General features: G+C 32.5%; 2 protein-coding genes across 3 annotated transcripts in view; both read left to right on the top strand.

The window, feature by feature from the left end:
* The window catches only part of LOC145680809 (uncharacterized), a 708,231-nt gene that overhangs the window by 157,988 nt on the left and 526,332 nt on the right, over positions 1 to 23,911 (top strand). The window lies entirely within an intron of this gene.
* The window catches only part of LOC145680811 (uncharacterized), a 107,191-nt gene that overhangs the window by 44,825 nt on the left and 38,455 nt on the right, over positions 1 to 23,911 (top strand). For both annotated transcript variants that reach the window (XM_081751885.1, XM_081751884.1), the window contains exons 5-6: positions 1,618 to 1,740; positions 22,562 to 22,684. In XM_081751885.1, coding sequence (XP_081608011.1) covers positions 1,618 to 1,740; positions 22,562 to 22,684 — 246 coding nt within the window. The remainder of the gene's footprint in view (positions 1 to 1,617; positions 1,741 to 22,561; positions 22,685 to 23,911) is intronic.

The raw sequence follows: 23,911 nt of genomic DNA, 5'->3' as shown, positions 1-23,911 counted from the left end.
CATGATCTCTGGTAAAAAATTTCCTGAGACATCTCTATTTACCCTAGGACTATAATCCGCCAATCATTCTCTTCAGAATAGAACTGCCTTTCATTCCGTACCATTCACATGTCTCCACCATGTATCTAAGCCGGGAAATTCCGTTGCTCTTACATTAATCGACATATTCCGCTAAACCAGCGTTTGTTAATTTACCTGATTTTAGTATTTAATCACGTTGTTTAAATCGATATGCATTCCGAATATGTTCTGTGCATCTCTTGATTACTTTAATTTACTTATATAGTTCTGGTAAATATTCTTTCTATATTGCTTTTTTGGCTTCTGCAGTTTTTCATTATTGCTGTCCTTCTCTCGTTATTTTTTATAATTATGTGCTTAATAAATATATTGTCATTCTCTCCTTCGATAATAGGGTCTATCTGGATTTCAAGTTCTTGTGTAATTGAGTATTCCTCATCAAATACCTTAAATACAATTTTATTTCTACATTTTGCTATTCTTCGAAATTCACAATTTGAGTTGTATATGTACATGATTATATATATATATATATATATATATATATATATATATATATATATATATATATATATATATATATATATATATATATATATATATATATAGGTCTTGGGATGCCTTTCCTACAGATGCCAATGAGTTTCTTTGCATTTTCGTATCCAGGATATGCTAAGATCTATTCCCCGTGCCAAATGTTAAGTATATGAACATCAACGACAGGTCTAGGTGGATCTCGAGTAATACAATGATAGAACCTCAAAGGTCTTCTCAAGTATATTCGTGTGTTCGAGATTGCAAAGCGGCTCTCGAGTAATCAACAAGCCTATCTCTCGGCTACAACACTTAATTGTAATAGTGCACCATATCTAATAATTTATCACTGGTAAGAAAATTAGGAAATTTTATACGCAATCTATGAAAAACGCTTAAATTTCTTTTCACTTTGACTAGATAATTATTTACAAAATATAGTCAATTGCCTAACTCTCTTGAGTATTCAGTTTCTCATCTTTACCTTTATTAACTAAAGAAGCCCATTGGCCCTTATTAGCATTCTACATTCTTGCTTCTTCTTTTTATTCTTTAACCTGATACAAATACAAATTTTTTGACTGACCTCGCCTCCATGTTAAGTCTTTCAATCATGTAAACGAAAGAGAAGAGAGTCATCAAATTCGTTAAGTAGATTTACCGTGATTTGGGAAGGTTTTCCTGTATCTATTTACTAGCTTTGAAATTTCGTATCAGTTTTATTACCATTGTGTCAAGATGTTTGATATCCGTAGAAGAATTTCGTCTTCTCAGAGATTTGATAATAGGAAACTCACAAGTGACCAATGAGGATTTAATTTGAAAATAGATAGTACCGAAGTTGAGCGTAGTTTCGAGCTTAGACTCGGATTATATTTTGAGCTAATTTCTACTTGGGGTCAATAGTTCGAAGGTGTCTTAGTTCAATATAAAATTCACTGAAAGCTAGGAAGTTTGTGTAATTGCTCTCCTTTGCAGTGCTGGTTATCTGTAAATTAGGAAGTATGCTTCAAATTTCTACTTACATGACATTACTAATTCATCATATTCTATTTTTAATAGCAAGTCGTTCGTGTAAACCAAATCAATATCGATGTGACTCAGGAAGATGCTTAACTACAAGGTCTGTGTGTGACTTTGGATTCCTTTGCACAGGTGGAATTAATGCAACAAACATCATATGCGGTACGTTATTCATAATTTAATTTATTCGAACTTATAAAATGAAATAGAAATAATATTTTTGCATACCAATTCATTAACAGTTTACGTATATATCATACGTAATTTTATTAGATAATATCGCTGTTAGCCTCATATGTTATTATGAATTAGGATTATTTAGTAAACAGATTATCTAATATTTGTAAAAAAAGTATCGAAAGCATAAAATTTGTAAGATAGAAACACAAATACATATAATAATTACAATACTTTAAGATTGAACGAAAGGTAAAATTATGAAATTGAGAAAACACAGAGAGCTAAGACAAAGTAGTGGAAAATTAATATGCTGAAAATTTCTTCACGGAAAATTTTATTATATATGTTTACTTAAGTCACTAAAAGGCAAGAAGACTCAAGTTTTTAACAAGTGTAAGAGCTTCAATTCCAAATATTTAAGTTAAGAGACCGTAACAAATATATTCCATTAAAATATACCTCCTTTTAAGGTTGTTAATACAAAGTTAATTTTGGTGGAAGAAAATTTTGGTGAAAACCTTCTTAGAATAATACTAATGACTCACACATGCTGCTCATTACAACGAGCAAATACAGGGTTCATTATGAAAGTAATGAGCATTGCTTTAGAAAAACTGTTTTAATGTTCCGATTGTTACAAATTTTTAAAATTCCTCAAAATACGCTCCTTCTGCATCGATACACTTCTGGAGACGTAATTTCCACGCCTTTCTAGCATAAAGCATCTTTAAAGTCCTCGGCTGGAATGGCTTTTAAAAACCTTGTAACATGGGCTTGAATGCTCTGCACGGAGTCCCAATGTTTTCCTTTGAGGTATCTCTTCAAAGGGGAAACAAAAAAAAAGTCACTAGGAGCCAGGTCAGGACTATAGGGGGTTGGGAACCACTGGGGTTCTGCTCCGGGCCAGAAAGAGGACGACGGTGAAGGCGGTGTGACTTGGTGCATTGTCGTAGTGAAGTTTCATTGAGTCTTTGATGTCACTTCGAACGCGGGCGACCCTGCTTTTCAGTCTCTTGAGCACTTCTAGATAAAATCCAGCGTTGACAGGTCGTCCTGGTGGCACAAACTCGAAATGGATGATTCCTCGAACGTCGAAGAAGACAATGAGCATGATTTTGATTCGGGATTTGCTCATGTGCTCCTTTTTGTTTCGGGGGGAGGATGAGGTGTGCCACTCCGCACTCTACCTTTTGGATTCTGGATCGTATTCGAAAATCCAGGATTCGTCTCCAGTTACGACCGAGTCTAAAAAAGTCCGGACTACTTTCACACAATGCCAACAGCTCCTTGCAGCGCAAAACTCGAAGTTCTTTTTGTTTGTTCGTCAACACCTTCTGCACAAGCTTCGCACAGACCTTTCGCATTTGCAGGTCCTCGGTCACTATCCCATGTACCGCAAATGTTGACATGTTTAGGGTGTCCGCGATTTGTTGAGTGCTCAAACGCTTGTCTGAGCGCAACACTTCTTGCACACGGTTAACTTTGTCGTCGGTCCTGGCCGTTGTTGGGCGTCCAGAACAGGGCACGTCGGCGACCTCCTCCTGACCCTCCTTGAACGACTTGTACCATTTTCCGACCTGGGATCTTGACAAACACTCCTGCTTGTAGGCCTCTTTCAGCATCTGGTAAGATTCCGTAGCATTCTTACCCAACTTGACGCAAAATTTTATGACGTAGCGTTGTTCGAGCGAACCCTCCATCGCGCCGTGTTACAACTTGTAAAAACGTGCTTCACGCGGATCGACATCCACACGCTGTTACTGCTCGCAGCAGACTGACTCTGGGCGCGTTTGGAAGGACAGACTTTTTCCGCGCCGACAGCGCGTGCTGCCGTGGATTGTTGAGTCAGGGTAGCATCATGCTCATTACTTTCATAATGAACGCTGTAAGAGATCCAGAAAAAGTATAAATCAGGTGTTATTTTAACTAAAGGAAGTAAATTTTCAAATTTTGCCGCTTCAATTTCTTAAACTAAAGCACGTGGCTGTTATTATGGAAGCATTTATTTTCTCAATAACAAGGAAATTATAAAATGTTCCTGGGAAACTTCTTCAAAGGAAACTCACCCCGAAATTACTCACTGTGGATATTTCAGGAGGGATTAGTTATACTGTATTGTCGGGTTATTAATATAATACATATTTATAATATACAAAAAAATCTATCGTGTTGGTTCTGAGTGAATAGTCTTTTTTTTTTAAAAAAGAAAAACTTCAACCTTATGAGTAAAGTGCCCTTTTAGATTTTTGTCATTTGTAATATCTTATATCGAAATACAGACTTATAAATGGAATATATAATGCGTTCCACGAATAACACTAACTCCCGTATCCTAAAGAGACCAAGGCAGACAGAAGCATGGAACCTTTTGTAACCTTCAACGGTCATAACAGACAACATTATGCTGATAAAGAGAGTCCCCAAGGAGGGAGCCTAAGCGAGTTACTACATATATATATATATATATATATATATATATATATTAACAAATGATACTTAATCGAATATGGTTATAACTTTTGTTTTAACAAAAATACGAAAGAAATGTTTTCGAGGAGCATAAAAGTGCATTGTTTTGCGTATGCATTGAAAACTGACGCCGACAGTGGTACCTTAAGGTGTTGTCCAAAATTTTGGTCGTTTACTATATACATGTAAGTAGGGGATACACGTAGGTTCTGCAGACAACTTTCCCCTTCCACCCCCTAACTACCAAATCATTATGAAGCCACCCCTGACTATTGTACTTTAACACAGAAGGATAACCCAAAGTGAGATTGCATAGGCTTTTATGACATTTAAAATCAAACAAAAATGAGCTAACTATTTTGAATATTTTATATTTAATAAATCATGAAAAAGTGTGTAATTTGTGGAGAATTAAAACAATTCCAAGAGTTCGCTAGAAATGGAAACAAGAGGTGAGATAACTGTAAAAGATGCTGTAGAGTAGAGAATCTTAATAAAGAAACTGAACAGGGTTTAAAATATTCTGGACCGTTGATAGATTATTCACTCTCATCAATAGAACGACTGATGGAAATACATAATAAAATGTTAGAGCATGACTTTATAAAAATAATGTATCTTTTCTTTAAGAACATAGACACGCGATTTAAGATTTTAAGACCAGCTACATTATCAGAATGTAAGTTTGTAGATCCAACATATAACCCCGTAGGTTTTACATTACTAGCACCACAAGTTCTTTTATTTAAAGATATAATACGCGTTGGTTTCCCGCCATATTTTACTAGAAGGAACGAAACTACATCTTGTTATGACTTAACAAATGAAAGAAATGTTAATAATAAATGTGTTGTATGTGGAATTCCTGCATATTATAATGAGAACTTTTGTTCCATATCCCATATAAAACTACATGATTGGATACAAAAAAGATTGCCAGAATTTAAAGAAAAGGGATATAAAATCACTAACTACAAATCGCCACTAGATGACTAACGTAATTACTAAGAACTTTCTTTGAATGTTTTTTTTTGCTCTAACATTAGTTGACTAGCGCAATTTTGGCCCTTTTTTGTGTCCAGATTATTTAGACATAAAAATTAATGAAGTTGAACTATGCGCAAAGTATTCCCATAACTACAACGTTAAAGTGAGATTGCATACTCTTTTGACATTTAAAATCATAAAAACACACATCTAAAATTTATAACTTATAGTGCTGTCTTTGATTGAAAAAATAGTTTTTGTTTGATCGAAATCGGTGTACTAATAGCTGAGTAATGCGAACTTAAAGTTAAGTAGGTTGCATACAGTTGTTACAGGTATATATGTATATACATTCCAGCTTTTACTGCACATACGCACATACATATATTCAGTTGAGAGAAGCATGAACATGCATATATGTATTAGACTTATAGCCTCTCTCTTTCCTTCTTAGAACGAGACATGTAACCCGATTTTCTTTTTTCTTTTCCTCACATCAACATATTTTCTTTTCTCTTCCTTCAACAGAGCTTCTAGCTAGTAGATGCAACATGTTTTCTTTCTTTTTTAGCAGCTGTTTGGACTTCAGCCAAATGTATCTCACGCTTTTCTCCCTCCTCAGTTTGAGAAAGACTTATCTCAGACACTTTTCTTGGCAGAGTGTCTTTCTTTCGTTTCTAGATTCACAATCGTTGTTCATGCAAATTTCTGAACGGACAACTTCAACTATGCAAATTAAAACACTTTCCGTGTTACTTAGCTAGCATGAGCGAGAAACTGTTTAAATAAACCGCCAACAAAACTAATGTTTTACCATGCAGTGTATCCAACTCAATATTTTTTCGGAACATTCAAGGATTTTAATTTTTCAAGATATCGCTTTAAAACATATAGGGATGAATTCACCCCATTACTAATAAATATGATAATTGTTAAAAGTGAGTTGGCAACACTGCAACCTCACCTCAAATAACGTTAAAATTCAATAGCTCGGTCCCTAATTAACCGATTTCAAAAATTCAAACGGCAAATGAATACTAAAAACATAACCAATTTTATAAAGTGAATAAATGGTTGCATAACTTACAGGATATTTCCCCCTTTTTCAATATCTCTACAAAATTTCATTAAATCGAAAAAATAAAAATACTGCCATAATTTACATAAAATTCTAAGACCTTTTTAAAGAATAACATTTTTCCAAAAACAAAAATAAACCCGTAAAAAATTCCCGAAATTTTGAATTTGTAATAAGTCGGCTAAATAGCAACCGATTTTCAAAATTTAAACGACATTCAATAGAGAAATAAATTTACTATCTATTGAATGTCTTATAAGTTGCATAACTCTAAGGATATAATTATAAAAAACTCAAAAAAATCCCTTATTTATTCATATATCTTTAAAATTAAAATGACATTATGTTCTGTATATCTAAAGGTCTTAATTTTTTATAGTCTTGATACTATAAAGCACTTATACACTTAAAACATACTTAAAATTACAAGTTCGGATATTGATAATGAAACCATAAAACCACTTATACACTTAAAACATACTTAAAATTACAAGTTTTATTTTTGTTATTTTTTGGATTCATTTCTAAAGTAAAACTGATGTATCTTATAACCATAATTTAAATCTTTTAAACCCTCATACTTAACAAACAGCTTATATTTTTTCAAATCTTTCAACACTTGCTCAGTTTCATCATTATATCTTTGTGGTAATAACGTCTTCTATTTCTCATCTAAATGTACTAAAACTCTTTGACCATAACGCTGTGTTTGAATCAATTTCCATAATGTTATCTCGTACGCTTTACCTTTTTCTAACTCATCTATGCGAAGGAATCTCAATGCTTTAACGTCATTTTTTATTCAAATAAGTAGCCATAGCTTATTTGTTATAAGGAAAATGTTAGTTTCATGAGAAATTCATAAAACCGCTCCACATTTGAAATTCATAAAACCACTTCCTATTTGAAATTTACGTACAGAACCCCATAGTTGGGTAGTTATCTTTTAAACCAGTGTATTTGATTTTTATTCCATCTTTAACGATCTCATCAATTATTTTATCTGTTAAGTGTGTTGTAAATCTAGGTGGAAGAAAGACCTTAAACTCCTCACACTCAACTAAAATGCTCTTCTCAAACTTAGTTTTAATCTTTTCCAATTTCACAATATTATATTCTGTATTTAATTCTAATTCTCTTAATCCAATAACTTGTTTTTGTTCAAGACTTCCAAGTTTATTTAAAACCTCAATATGACTCGCCATCGTATTTATTATATTGAAAATCAATGAACACTCTTCAATTTTTATCTTCACCAAAATATTTTAATCATTTTTGTCAATTTCGTTTATGGAAAATTCCCATAAAAAATACAAAAATACGTCTAACTATCTAAAACTCTTCTACTACTTTCTCGTTCTTAGGATCATATGTAAAGTTCTTTTGTCCAATTAAAATGGCACAACATATAGTATTAGCAGACACAGCTTCTGCAAAGTCTACTACAATCTTTATGTTTGTTCTCTCATTTACCGATACATTCTTCCTCTTACTACAATTAATCACATACATTGGTCTGTTATCTATAAACTCTTTAGGATCATAGTACATTTCGGTATTGCCACATGTTATTCTCTTGAATGCAGTATAATCTTCATACATCTTAAAATAATCCTTGTTAGCAATATCTAAGTTTCTTGATTCTTTTGGAAATACCTCATTTCTCCCATTCTTAAGATAGATATTCTTTACCTTACAATGATCGAACTTACTTGCATCTGCTGTTTGTTTACCACTTCTATCAGTTTGGAACATTACAACTACAAAATCAGGCATATCAACTTGTCTAGAATTAAATTGAATAGTAACATCGAACTCCAAGAAAGAACCTACAACACTCTTTTGAACACATTGAAAAGTATGGAATGAAAACTTGATTTTAGGTTCTTTAAGAATATTCAACTTTAACTTGTTTTCATAATTAGATTCGTATTCAACAATAGGCATTCTTAACTCCATACTTTTTATTGTTATTTTTCCATCATGAGGAGCTGCTGCACCTGCTCCTGATCCAGTCCATTTGTATAAGACATCGTTATTGTTGTTAGCTTTTGTAAATGTTATTCTCAATCCACCTTTCCACATAACCTCTTTATAATCACTTAAAAAGCCTGGAATTAATCTTAATGGGTACAAAACGCCAAAATCCTTTCTTAGACCAAGTTTATCATCTGTTTTAAATCCTGCTTGTTTTAGATATTCAACTTCTGGTTTGGAAATCTTTAATGTTCCAATAGCTGTAGATGTTATTCCAGGTAGTTCAATCTTATCTATAACAACTCCATGCTTTCTAACCTCAATTTGAGAAAAGAAGAATGGTAAGAAGTTATCTACAAATTTTATAGTATCATTTGCACCAAATGTTTCTCCAACTGATGCACCAACAACTTCAAAATCATATGATAATCTGCTTTGTGTGGATGTATAAACCCCTCTCCCACATCGAAATCGAACTCAATATCTTTGTCAGCTTCATTCAAATTATTAAATGTTCTTGTGTTAGCTTTAAAACTCTGTAACTCGTAACTCTCAATACTATCCATTTATTATAAAGAAAATCTTAAAACAACGCTTTTATGGGATATACCCATAAAAGTATCATACATAATAACATTTAAAAACTTATAATCCCCATCCTAACTTAACCTTAGCATTCATAGCAGTACCAACTCCAAAAGCAGCTAATCGTTCACCAATTGACGCATCACTACTAAATGCTCTTTTCCATGCTTTAGTTTCTAGTTCCTTATCTGCAATATGTCTTGACTCTGTATCTTTATTGTTTCTGTAGTATATATCGTGTTCTTTACAAGCCTCATCTAATGGGTTAATACCTTTATCACCTCTTTCTAATCTTTCTTGTAGCTTAGTTCCCGGACCACAATACGAAAATCCTGGCATATGTAATTCAAATGGGAGTTTATTAATCAAATCATTTACTAATCCTTTTCCAAGCTCCTCATCATTCCAGAATCGTGGTGGTAATGTATTTAAGATCTTAATCAAATAACCTATACCTTTTGGATCATTAGGAATAAATTGTGAAAGCTTACTATTAATCATACTCACTATGCCTACTATCTCATTATAAAAGTTATTATTACCAGCCTTTTCTTCTCCATCTATAACTATTAGCCGATCAATTAAGTTTCTCACATCATCCATCCATATATATTCTTTAGTTATCTCTGTATATTGTTTAATTCCTTTCACCAGTCCTTTTAGGTGTCGTGTTATTTTTAGGAGTTGGAGGTAAAGATGGTTTAATATAATTATCCCAAATAGGCTTGATAATATTAATGTACTTAGAACCTCTATTCGATGCTACTTTTTTATCTCGACTATATTTTTGGAAGGGAGCATCTGATTCTATTATTATTTCCTTGTACTGTTCAAAATCGTCATCATCATAATCTTCGATGGTTTTATTAGTATTCATCGTTAACAATTCCCATAGACCTTCTGTTCCTTTATAAGTTTTACCATTAATTATCAAATCATCACCACTCACTTTAACTTCAGAATTTCCTATCTTATTTATTATTTTCCCATCTTCTTCTACAGCTCTTATTCCAAATACATTGTCATTTCTTCTACTATAATATTTCGTTGCAATCTTACCAAATGATTGTGCTGTTGTTAAAGGCTCTACTCCTTCAACTTTGTCTTTAATTTGTTTTCTCATTTGTTTTATTTCTCCTGTTATAGGCGTATCACTACTACTTGGAGGACTATCATAAGTTATCTTTTTTAGGTGTTTCTAGTAGACTAGGATCTATTGAAGCCGTCTTATGTACAGCTGGAACCAGTTCAGTTATTAGATTTTTATTTTGTTCTGCTACTTCTTTGATCTCACTTCCCAAGTTTTGAATAGCATCAATTACAGGCTGTTCTTGCGTCTTAAATTTCTCGTATATACCTGCTCTTTCTTTCTTCCAAGATTTGAAGCCCTTTATCAAGAACTCCTTTAACTTGGTATTTTTATTAATTTCTTTCTCATCCATTTATTATATAGAACACGAACAAACGTCAATAAATGTTAAAGAACGTGAAAGAACATCAATAAACGTGAAAAAACGTCAAACGTTTAAGAAGTGTTTTATCTTATTCCTATACTTACCATTGTTTACCTTCCTTGTCATATCAATTACTATGAAACCATAATCTTCTACATTCCTAAACTTTCCTAAAGACGTTTGCTATATAATAAATATGGATATTTTTGGTAATGTTAAAAGTATAATAGAAGAATCTAGAGAAGTTTTTACATCCTGGGTTGATTTTAAGAATAAAAGATTGGTTAATGTATCTAATGCTATTGATAAACAAGATGTTGTGACATTAGAACAGCTTGAATCAGTGAAAGAAGAGTTTAATTTACTTACACGAAAAGAAATTGTTGAATTACCATGTCGATTGACAGAAGATGATCTTGGGAAACCAGTCTTTTTTGTATATAATTTAGCTGCTGCCTACAAATTTCTTTATAGAGGTAGTTTAATGGATATAGAATGAAGTCTTAATAAACATCATATAGATCTGTTTTTAAATGACACAGTAGTTGAAAGGTTTCCATTACACTTTAATATACATGATCAGTTAACAATTAGACCAACTAAAGATTCTGATTTGAAAGAAGGTAAGTTATTATTGATTATTATGTATATAGAAACAGAAGATGAAGGTGAAAACGAATCAAGTGATGATGACGATAATGTTAAAAATATAGTATTAGGTAGTGATAAATTTAATTTTTGTTGATTTTCTATACAATAAATAATGATGATGTATTGTGTTAAATGTAAGAAATTAACAGATACGAAGGAAGATACCATTAGAATTGAACAAACAAAGAATGGAAGATATCTAAAGAAAGGTATTTGTTCTATATGTGGTGTTACTAAAACTCAATTCGTTGAAAATAATGATTGACTATATGATGGTAAAGGTGTTAGAGAAGACATTATAGAAGAAATTCATAAACCATCTAGAAAGAATTATCCTAGGTTAAGTGTTATTGTTAAAGGTATAGATGATTTATGGCAAGCAGATCTTGTGGAAATGGATAGTGGTGTGTTAAAAGGTGTTTCAAAATTAAATACAGGCTATAAGTATCTGCTAACGATTATAGATGTGTTCTCAAAATATACGTTTGCTGTTCCTGTTAAAGATAAGAGTGGTAAGAATGTTACAGAAGCATTTGAATCAGTGTTAAAAGTAAGAAAACCTAGTAATTTACAAACTGATCAAGGTAAAGAGTTTTACAATAAAGAATTTAAGAAGTTGATGGGGGAAAATAGGATTAATCATTATTCAACATATAGTGGTAAAAAAGCTTCTGTTGTTGAAAGATTTAATAGAACACTTAAACAGAACATGTGCAAGAAATTTACAACCCAAGGGAATTACAAATGGATAGAGATATTACCAACCTTGGTTAGTGAGTATAATAATAGAGTACATAGAACAATTGGTTTAAAGCCTATAGAAGTTAATAAGAAGAATGAGCGAACAATATTGGAGAAAGTGTATAAGAAAGAATATAGGCGTATTAAACCCAAATACAAGTTAGGTGATTATGTTCGTATAAGTAAGTCGAAAGGGTTATTTGAAAAAGGATATACATCTAATTGGTCAACAGAAGTATTTGTTATTAGTGAAGTTATTCCATCTAATCCGCCTACATATAGAATTAAAGATTTAGAAGAAGAGGATGTGCAAGGTAGATTTTACGAACCAGAACTATTAAAGACGAAACATAAAGATGAATACTTGGTGGAAAAGGTGTTAAGAAAGAAAGGTGATAAAGTATACGTTAAATGGCTAGGATTTGATGATTCACATAATAGTTGGATAGATAAAAGTAATGTTGTAGTGTAAATATAAAGGTTGTCTTTTATGGTTATTATTCTATAAAAGGCTAGTGGACTGTTACTCTTCACAACGGTATTTAAAATTTTACCCCGTTAAAACGACAGGTAAAAACACCGAAAATGATTAAATCAACATTTTAATATAATAAATATGAGCACTATGGATAATTCGTATAGTTTAAATGATATTTGCTATGAATAGATTAAAGATGATTACTGGTATGGTCTGTTTGGTGATTTCAAATTGATTATAGACAAACCAACAGGATATTACAACGCTACTAAGTTGTGTCAGGTCAATGGGAGAAGGTTTGATCATTGGTTAGAAAATAAACAATCTACAACAATAATAAAAGAAACTAGAAGAAAAGTATCAGTCTAAAAAAATATATTACATGATTTTAGGAGGAAGACAAAGGATAATCAGGGGTACATATGTTCATCCAGACTTGTTCCAAGAAATAAAAAGATGGTCTCAATTGAAAAAAGATGATGATAAGTTAGGTTTTGTTTATATCGCTACAACAAACCTGTATAAGGAAAGAAATATTTATAAGATTGGCTTCACTCAGACCTTAGAAGAAAGATTAAAACAACTAAATGCATACAGAGCAAATTTCGATCTGTTTTACTTTGATAAAACTTATAGAAGCAACAACGCACGAGAGCTAGAGAAGTCAATTCATCAAGATTTAGAAGATTATCGTACTGAAAAGGAATTCTTTGAATGTGATTTGAAAATTATTAAAGAAACTATAGACGACATTATTGAGAATGAGGTCTTAAAATCTTAAACAACCTTCAACTATAAAAAATAATGATGTGTTTTATGATAATTATCATAAAACTCTAACATGTACAAAAAGATTAAACATATCATAGCAATACAATCTGACATATCAAAACAACCATTACACATAGAATCTAGCTTAAATACAACACAGAGCATTCATCTTAGTTTAAACATAACCATTTGATCTGTGGATGGAGAAGAAACGATGAGTTTGTTATTGATTCGTAAAGGTAACGGTAACGAGTTTTGGACACCCCTATCAGAAGAAGAATTGATTAACAGTATAGATTGCTTGTATGGTAGGTTATTATTTGATAATTAAGGTTTCGACTTTTATGATATAATAATAAAGGCTACAACTTTTATGATATAATAGTCATAAAAGGTAATTAGTTACACATTAAACAAACCATCTGTTGTAACATCGAATGCTAAATTCAATATACTACCTAAATCAGAATTATTACGGTATTTTCTTATTATAACTCTCCAATCTACATAATGTCTAAATAAATATATAAACTCTACAGAGAGGTTTTGATAAATTGAAATTTTATGCCAATGAACTCTGTTTTTGAACTCTGCAATAAATCCTTCTGTTAAATTTTGAGACATTGAAATCATTTCCCAATCTACTTTGTCAGCGTAATCTCTTATAAGATTTTCTGATAATTCATGAGTTCCAGATAAGCGCCACCAAGAAACTTTCTCTGCATGTTCTCGTATAAAGGCTTCAGAGAGTTTGCTTCCATAAGATATAGCATCAAAGTCAATAGTAAGACTATTCATGGCTTTGGATTAATTGTTTTAACAAAAGAGACACTGACCAAAGCTTAAAACTTTACTTTATTTTATATTATAATTTGTAACTGTTTCGGATATCTAGCATATCCTTCTTCAGACACGATCGAAATTAATGAAAATACAGACATATGTATAAATGTTGTTATAACAGAGTTTAAATTCTTTAACCGCCATATATATATTCATTGTTATAAAAAATGTGTATGTAAACTCTGTTATAACATCATTTATACATACGTCTGTATTTTCATTAATTTCGATCGTGTCTGAAGAAGGATATACTAGATATCCGAAACAGTTACAAATTATAATTTAAAATAAAGTAAAGTTTTAAGCTTTGGTCAGTGTCTCTTTTGTTAAATCAAAGTCAACTTTGTCTATAAACTCATTAATAAATTCTTCAGATAGGTTTTGATTATACGATACTTCTCTCCAATGAACTCTATCTGCAAATTCTCTTATAAAGTCTTCTGATTAGTCTTGGCTTTCCGAAACAATCTCCCAATCAACTTTATCAGCTAATTCTCTTATAAACTCTTCCGATAACTTTTTCCATGAACATATTTCACTCAAATTAACTTTCTGCAAATATTTACGTATCAAGTCTTCTGTAATGTGATCATAGTTATATTCATCATAATCATCATAACCTATAGATAACCATTGTTCATCAGTCAGTGAATCTAATATCTCATCAGACAAGTTCATAACGTTTGTATAGAGAATGTTTTTTATAAGAAATGAATTCTTTTCTTTAGCGGCTTTCTTGAACAAATGATCTAACATACCTATGGAGATGCTAAAATTTATTTTGTCTTCATCATTATAACCTCCAATATCTAAATGTTTACATACACAATCAAATATAGGTTTGTAAGATAATATTTCCTTAGCACTAGTCATATTCACCTGTTCGTTTTTATTCTTAATTTTTAAAATTTATCTCATTTTTGTTGGTTTTCTATATAATAAATATGGAGAAAGAATTTGATTTATTACATGATAGACTTAAACTAATTCATCATGATCTTAAACTCTTAGCAGCACTACTAGAGAAGCAAATACTGTTAAAGGAAAAAGAATTATTAATAATGCAACAAAAACATCTGATTTGAGTAGTGATGATGAATATAAATATGGTAGTGATGATTATGATGATGAGTAAGTTTACAAAATGATTTAATTTTGTATGTGTATATGTAACTTTGATGTGTTATTCCCATGAAAGTCGTGTTCTAATACAACGCGTAATATGTAGACAATGGCAGGAGTGTACAATGTTAAGTGTTGTATTAGGATAAATGGAACTAAAAATAGTACAAAAATGATTAGAAATAATCCGGCGAAGATAAAAATTGAGTAATAGTAAGATTTTGTATATAGTAAATAAGATGAGAAATTATAGTAGATTTACTGTAGTAGAGTTAAGGCGACAATGTAAAGAGAGGGGAATCAGAAGATATTCCCGATTAAGAAAAGCAGAACTAATAAACCTTCTTAAACAATATGATGATGAACAAAGCAGAAAACAAATTAGAAATATATTCCCATTTAAACAAGAAGTAATTGAAGAACCGAAACCAACACGTATACCTATAAAAGTAGAATTAGAAGAAACAGCATTAAAGAAGCGTTTACAAACCATTAAAGTTGAAAACACAGGAGGATATAAAGACCCAATAAAATTTTTAGATACAAGTGGAAGAGTTGCTATTAACAAAATCAAAGAGGAATTAAAATATCACCCTGTTAAAGTTAACCTTGTTTTCATTTGTGACTATATTAAAGATAAAGAAATACAAGAGCGCAATTTTAAAACATCAAACGAGAGAATATTAGAATCAACTGACTTAAAGGAATATATATCTTATGCAAAACAAAAACTTCGTAAGGAAATGGAAGAATTTGAAGGTAGAGGATCAGGATGGACATTGCATCAAATTAAATATTTACAAATCAGATTAAACAAGTATGTACCATTAAGAGCTTCTTCCTATATTGAACTTCCTAAACCAATTAAAGATAAGAAAGCAGTGATTAATATTAAAAATAAAGACAACAAATGTTTCTGGTATTCTATTGCAAGCTATTTAAAGCCTATAGACAGATGTTCTCAGTATCAAAGACCTTCACATTATAAACAGCTTGTTAATGAGTTGCAAAAGAAGTATTGTGATAACATTAAATTTCCTGTACAATTAAAAGATATTCCAAAATTTGAAAGAAGAAGTAATATTTCCATCAATGTTTACAGCTATGACAAAAACTATAATATATATCCACTTCAAATCACAAAAAATAAGCAGGAAACTTATATCAATTTATTATATGTAAAAGATGAAAAAACAGTCATTTTTGTTGGATAAAAAAACCATCACGATTAATAAGAATTCAAGTGACAAAACATGAGGAAAAACTATACTTCTGCGACAGATGTTCAACGAGGCACTTTCAAAATGAGAAGCAGTTGCAAAACCATATGCTATATTGTAAAGAGCATGAGGCTGTTAGAATAGAACTTCCAAAACCATACGACAATCAAATAGAGTTTCAAAACTATAATCGATCATTAAGAGTTCCATTTGTGATAATTGCCGATTTTGAATGCATCTTATGTAAGTTAAAAATATAGCATAGTTGTAGTAAAACAGTAAAATATCAAAAGCATGAACCAATGAGTTTTTGTTACTATGTCAAATATTCAAATGGGAACTATAAAGCCCCTGTTAGTTATATAGGTCCAGATGCTGCAAAAGTATTTATTGAAATGTTGCAAAAAGAAGCAATAGAAATTATGGAAATATATAACAGGGTAGTTGACATGAGTAAGCTTAGTGAGAAGGAAATAGAAGCTTATAACAGTTCAGATACTTGTCATATATGTGGGAAAAACTTGAATGACTTACCACCAGCCGTTGATAAAAAAAATAAATATATTAGAGAAGAAAATACAGTTCTACAAGGATAAAGATGATATGAGTGAAAAAATAAAAGAATGGAAATACGAATTAAAAAAATGTTCGTATAAGATAAATAAAAGTAAAGCAAAAGTAGAAGATCATGATCATTTAACTGGAAAGTTTAGAGGTGCAGCTCACAGTTATTGCAATTTAAATTATAAAAATCACAACTTTGTTCCTGTATTTCTTCACAATTTAACTGGTTAAGTACGCATTTGTTTATTAAAGAGTTGGTTTATGATACACAGAAAATTAAACTAATCGCTAATAATGAGGAAAGGTACATAACATATGAAAAATATGTAAAAGCAGGACCAGGAAAAGATGGAATAAATTTAAGATTTGTTGATTCATTTAGATTTATGTCAAAGAGTTTAGCAGAGTTAACTAATAATTTAAAGCCAGAACAATTTCGAGAAATATGAAAGTTTTTCCCGATTGATAAGCTTGATCTAGTTAATACTAAAGGTGATTATCCATTTGATTATGTTGATTCATTTGAAAAATTAGAAGAATCTGTTCCATTATCTATAGACAAATTTACAAACAGATTAACAGGAGAAAAAATAAGTCCTGAACGTCATAAGCTTCATGTGCGAGTTTGTAAAGAATTCGATCTGAAGTTAGTGAGGGACTTAACTGAGCATTATAACAAAACAGATGTCCTTCAATTAACAGAAATATTTGAAAACTTTAGAGATATGTGTTTAAAGGCATATGGATTAGATCCTGCTTGGTATTATACAGCACCGGGCTTATCGTGGGACGCAATGCTAAAGATGACTAAAATTAACTTAGAAATGTTAACTGATTATGATAAAATACTAATGCTAGAAAAAGGTATACGAGGTGGAATCTCACAATGCAGTAAAAGATATGTAAAAGCTAACAACAAATATATGCAAGATTATAATAAATATGAGTGTTCAACATACCTAGCATATCTAGACGCAAACAACTTATATGGGTGGGCGATGAGTCAATACATGCCTTATAAAGACTTTAAATGGATTAAACCTTGCATAGATATAATGAACATTCCAGATGATTCAGAAACTGGCTACATATTAGAAGTAGATTTAGAATATCCGAAGTATTTACACAACAAACATTCTGATTTACCATCAGCTCCAGAAAACATGTGTCCACCAGAATCTAACAATCGAAACTACTAACAACACTTTATAATAAGGAGAGATATGTAATTCACTATAGGAACTTAAAACTATATATGTCGCTTGGAATGAAATTAAAGAAAGTGCATAGAATATTAGAATTCAAACAATCAGACTGGCTAAAGAAATACATTGACTTAAATACTAATATGAGAACGCAAGCTAAAAACAAGTTTGAAGAAGATTTTTATAAGCTCATGAATAACTCGGTATTTGGAAAAACAATGGAAAATATTAGAAAGAGGCAGCCCATACAATTAGAATGTGATCCTGAAAGAGTAAAAAAATTAATTGCAAAACCAAATTTTGATTACAGAACAATATTTACAGAGAATTTGTGTGCTACACATATGAAAAAAGTGCGATTGATATTTAATAAACCAATATATGTTGGTATGAGCGTATTAGAACTGTCAAAACTATTAATGTATGATTTTCATTATAACACTATTAAGCCGAAATATGAAAACAATATAGATTTATGTTACATGGATACTGATAGCTTTATATACGAGATTGAGAGTGAAGACTTTTACAAAGACATAGCAGAAATAGTTGACCAGTTTGATACGAGTGAATACGGGGAAAATAACATATATGGACTGCCACTAATAAACAAAAAAGTAATAGGTAAGGTGAAAGATGAGAATAAGAGTAAAATAATGTCAGAGTTTATTAGATTGAGATCAAAGATGTATGCTTATAGAGTAGAAAATAAAGAAGAGAAAAAGGCTAAAGGTGTAACTAAAGCTGTAATATCAAAAGAGTTGCAGTTTAATGATTATAAAGAAAGTTTATTTAAAAATGTAAAAACACATCAAGACATAAACCTCATTAGGAGTTATAAGCACGATATGTATAGCATAACCGTTCATAAGCTGGCACTAGATTCCACGGACGAAAAAAGATATATATTAAGAGATGGTGTAAATACATTAGCTTGGGGTCATTATGGGATAGAGTAAAAGTGTAATTATAAGTAGTGTACTGTAGTGTAATTTTAGATGTAGGTTTTTAGATTGTAAGTTTTTATGATTTTAAATGTCATAAAAGCCTATGCAATCTCACTTTGGGTTATCCTTCTGTGTTAAAGTACAATAGTCAGGGGTAGCTTCATAATTTTTTTTTGGTAGTTAGGGGGTGGAAGGGGAAAGATGTCTGCAGAACCTACATGTATCCCCTACTCATGTATATAAAAATTTCCTTTTGGTACATTTACATATTAGACTGTTTTGAATTTCGCAAAAAAAAGTTTGGAAATGCTGTTTTGAACACAGTTTAATATTCATACATTATTGTGTTGTAAAAAAATATAAAGTGTCTGTTTTAATAAGTATTGCTTTTCAAATATATTAACATCAAAATTTGTTAAATTGCAATCGAAGCAAGTTCTGTAAAATTTCAAACAGTTATTAATTCGGCATCAACTTTCAAGCAGTAAGTTTTTCTGGATTTATTTCTGGTAGAGAGAAACCAAGTTCACAATTACCTAAGGGTTGTAAAATAAAATATGATTAGTTGTGTATACACTTAGAAACCTTATCGTATATAGCTAACTGAGCAACAAGATACTTAAGAATTAAATGGGAACAAACATTAGCTTAAATAATTGCGCAGGAATCATGTCTCTAAATACAATCATTTCGAATTTTCTTCCCTCACTTTTCAACTTCATTTTAAATGGTAGTAAATGTTAAAGTACTGGTATTAGCTGAATACGAACGAAATGCCTGTTGTGACGTGTGGTAAGTAAACTCCTTCAGTAACAAAACACTGGGATGGACTAACGTCACGCGTAGAGGTCACACACTCTGTACATGTCCAACAAATAGGTTGTGGTACCCAGAAAAAAAGAAGGCAATTAGTTGTTCAATAGGAAAAATGAAACGAAATCTTTGAGTTTTAAATCCCACGGCTATGCCGGCTAGACTAAAGAAGACGGTGATGATTAGACATGAAAGAAACGGTGGAATGAAGAAAGAAACGGTGAATGAAACGGTAAAAAACGGGGAAAACGGAGGAAACCCACGCACGCGGTGTTTGTCCACCACAACGTTCATGGCGAGAGTTGGGATCGAACCAGGAACCCCAATCACCAGAGATGAACGCTCTACCACTGAGCCACCGCCGTCCCAATTGTTGAACAGGATAGTCGTACGAAATTGTATTATCCAGAACACAGAGTTGTGTATTTTTTAACGAACTCAGGATATTTTACAAAGAAACCTTCAAAAATGGACAACGAATGGCAAATGAAAACACCATTTGTTGTTAGTCACATTTCATTCTGATGCCAAGGCATTGATGACCTTTGGGGACTAAACAAAATCATGTTGGACTGAGCTCTTCAGGAAGACCGTGGAAGTGAACAATCGGAAAATTCTTTGTACCTTACTGACGAGTGAGGTATACATCATACCACTGTGCAATGGGTAAGGTGAAGGATGGACTCACGAGTGTCACATGAATTGATACCGACTAAAAAAAATCACCATCTACAAGTGTGCAGTTTTCTCAGTGTATGTAGGAATAAAATAGGCTTCCTGCATCGGATTTTCACTTTCGAGGAAAAATGAATTAGCTACGGCAATCGTAAACGGCCGGGACATACAAAGTGTAATCAAAAAATACGGTGAATGTAGTTACACAGTGCCATCTATCGACGTTGTATTCATGTCAACTAGTCAGCCAAGTAGCCTAAATCTTTGGTACACCCAGTTACGAATTTGAAGGAGTTGTGACGTGTTAGTTGGCTTCCAGAGTCAGAAGAGTGAGGACGTGTTAAGAGTGTCTTTCGCGCTCCAGCATTTAGTTTTGCTCTAAGCTGCAAAAAGTACCAAAGAACTCACGAAAATTCAAAATAAATGTTTGTCAATGAAGCAGTGGCATTGAAGACTTTACGAGTGGCGTGAGCGATTCAAAAGCGGCAATGAGTCGGTTTAAAACTAAGGACGATCAAGAAGTCCTTCAAAATCAAAAACAGATGAAAGCTTGCAAAAAGTAGAACAAATCATTTGTTCAAACAGGATAATGACTATTTGAGAGCTTTCCAAAGAACTAAATATTTCGTATCGGTCCGTGAAAAGCATTTTAATCGCCGATTAAGTGGACAAATTGTTTCTTTTTCACCACACCGTACCACACCTTGCTTTTGATCCGTTAGGTTTTGGCCGAAAAAAATATTCTTGTCTGTCCATATTCGCTGTGCTCTCCACATACAGCACCATGCGACTTCTGGCTCTTCCCAGAAGTTAAAACCGTGCTTAAAGGAAAATGTTTTGACACCATTTCTGGCATTGAGAGGGCTACGACAGAGTAGCTAAACGCCCTTCCAAACGAAGCCTTCCAGAAATACTTCGAGTGATGGATTCAACGTTCGGATAAATGCATTGCTAGTCAAGGACAGTAAGGATTAAATTAAATTAAATTGAAGGAGATTAAAACAAATTCTATGTAAGCTTATTACTTTGCTTTTAATAAAAATTATTCACCGCATTTTTAATCACATCTCGGAGTTGAATATTGATGAAAATTCTGGATAGTTTTCTCTATGAGATGTTGGTATAGTGACTGTGGGGTCAATACAACATCTTCTCCATCGAGATTAAATCATCACTGCGGAGCGGTTTCTGCTGAGTTGTATAAAATGCACCGCGACTGTGCCCACAAGCATCCATAAAATTTCCCATGAACATGCTGTACTCGCGTTGCACTCCAAAGCATACGTAAATGACATTCGGACGATGTTGGATACTCTCCATTAGTTACTCCCTTCCTCTTCCATCGCATTCTCCTGATGTCCCTCTCAGCGACTATCATCTCTTCTAGAGTCTGAATCACTTCTTCGATTGGAAGAATTTCTCGGTTGATCGGGCTGTGCAACGTGCGATTGAGATTTCATCGAACAGCAGATTCCAGACTTTTCACCTCGTAAAAGAATCATATGTTGAGGATGGGAACGTGAGTGTTTGCACACGGAGACTAAGGATTAACTAGCTATTGTAGTTTTCATATTTTTGGCTTTCGGAAATTACAGATTCGTATGGACATTTCATTTGCACCACCCTTATAGTATAAAGAATTCAGAGTTAAAAGTCATGAGGAACTATTTTCGGTGGACACTGATGTAAGATAACAGTTTTTTAAATGCTGATTGAACTAATCAAATATTTAAGAAATCATCAGAGATTGCAAAAATACCAAGGATGTTATAAATAGAGAATCTGCCCATATGTATTTCATCCTATTGAATCGATGAAGCCGAAAAACAACCGAGGATCGGCAAGTCTGATTGGCTACTCTCGTTTCTGCTATCGTCTGATTGGCTACTTTCGTTTCCGCCATGATTATTGGCCGAAAACATTGCGATCCTATTGGGCGGAGTGGGCAGAGTAGGAGTGGTGAAACTGTGACGTATGGCTTCAAGATTTTGTTGTAAGGGCAGATCCTCTATTTTATAAGATCCTTGAAAAATACTGAACATTCTTTAATATTTAACACAAGAAATAACTTGGAGTAATGTAAGGAACCTTGAAGGTAACAATGAAGGAGACCATTTTTCCCTGTTTCATCACTTTATTTCGTTATTGCATTTCATCTGAGATCTTCACCTTAAATTATTTTGATAAATAATTTTTTTATCATTCTCAAATTTCTTTCAACAGAAAAGCACACATGTCACCAAGGTCTATTTCAATGTACGACAGGAAACTGTATCTACCCATCGTTAGTTTGTGACACCATGAAAAATTGTGCGGATGGTAGCGACGAAGACATAGCAATGTGCGGTAAGTTTTATTGTTAAATAAGAACACTTCCTTAAGTGGCTTTCGAAATATTTTTTTAAAATTATTGTCAGTAAATTTGAAGAGAGTAACTGAATTTAGCATTGATGCAATATTTCTATACCAGTGTAAAACATGGGAGAGCGAAACAGGTTAGAAAATTGTACCATTTACTAATGATTTGATTCTCCTCGCAAAAATAGTATGAAGTTTAATAAACAAGAAGAGCCGTAGCTATAGATTTCGGGCGCCCGGGACGAAATAGACTTCGGCGCCCCCATACATTCATCTTATCGAACCATCCCTTCCTTTATTATTAAGGTGCTTGGGAAGACCATTGCAACAGCCAAAAGCGCGTAGCTCCTGCGTATACTATAAGTCATTACTCGACACCTTGTATATCACATCATCATTGACAAATCATAAATACAGTGAAACCTGTCTTCAGCGGAATCGAGCGGGACTCGCAAAAATTTCCGTTAAAGACAGGTTTCCGCTTACTGGAGATAGACCTTTCCGTTAAGAAAATATATATGCTTATAACGGACATAATGAGAAAATATATTGATGTACGCAACTTGTTTAATTACAGTACTTTTTCCTTCTACGGTTTAATACCCAAAAAAACTTAAACACAAAATATGCTGTGCACACTTTCCTTTATTTTTCCCAATAGTCAAGCAAGATTTTTTGCATACATTGCTACTACTTGGCTGCGGTATACTTCAGGACACAGAAAATCTTTCTCTGGAATTTTGAAAGTCCTCTGAACTCTTTCCTCCTTGTTTTCACGACACGTGATTGAGATATATAACTTCTGCTTTGCCTTAATTCCTTTTTTCCAGAACTTTGTTTTGTCAGTTTTCTTCTCATTTTTGTTGGCTGTCGCTAGTTGCTACACAAGCGAAACAGAAGTACGCCTACAAAGAAGACTGACAGCTGACATGCTGCGTAGGACTGGCGAAAAATTGTGGGAGCTGAATATGAGTAGTGCTTGATAAAGGTCAACACTGCCCATAAAGTTTTAACAAAAGAACGAAGTATTTATCGCAGACAGTGTATATTTACCCTCTCACAGGATGTTTAAAAATCTTCTAAACAATGTAGTCTGAAACTCAGAATTTTCCGTTAAAGGTTTATTTTGCTTTCCGTTGTCCGCATAACACAGTTTCCGCTTAATGAAGGGACTTTTACATGTCTTTTACTCCAAAATCCATGGGACCATGGAAT

Source organism: Thermobia domestica, chromosome 3 (assembly GCF_964235325.1).
Source record: "Thermobia domestica chromosome 3, izTheDome1.hap1.1, whole genome shotgun sequence".
Lineage (NCBI taxonomy): Eukaryota > Metazoa > Arthropoda > Insecta > Zygentoma > Lepismatidae > Thermobia > Thermobia domestica.
The sequence above is the reverse complement of the archived record's forward strand: the minus strand, read 5'-3'. Positions and strand labels throughout refer to the sequence as shown.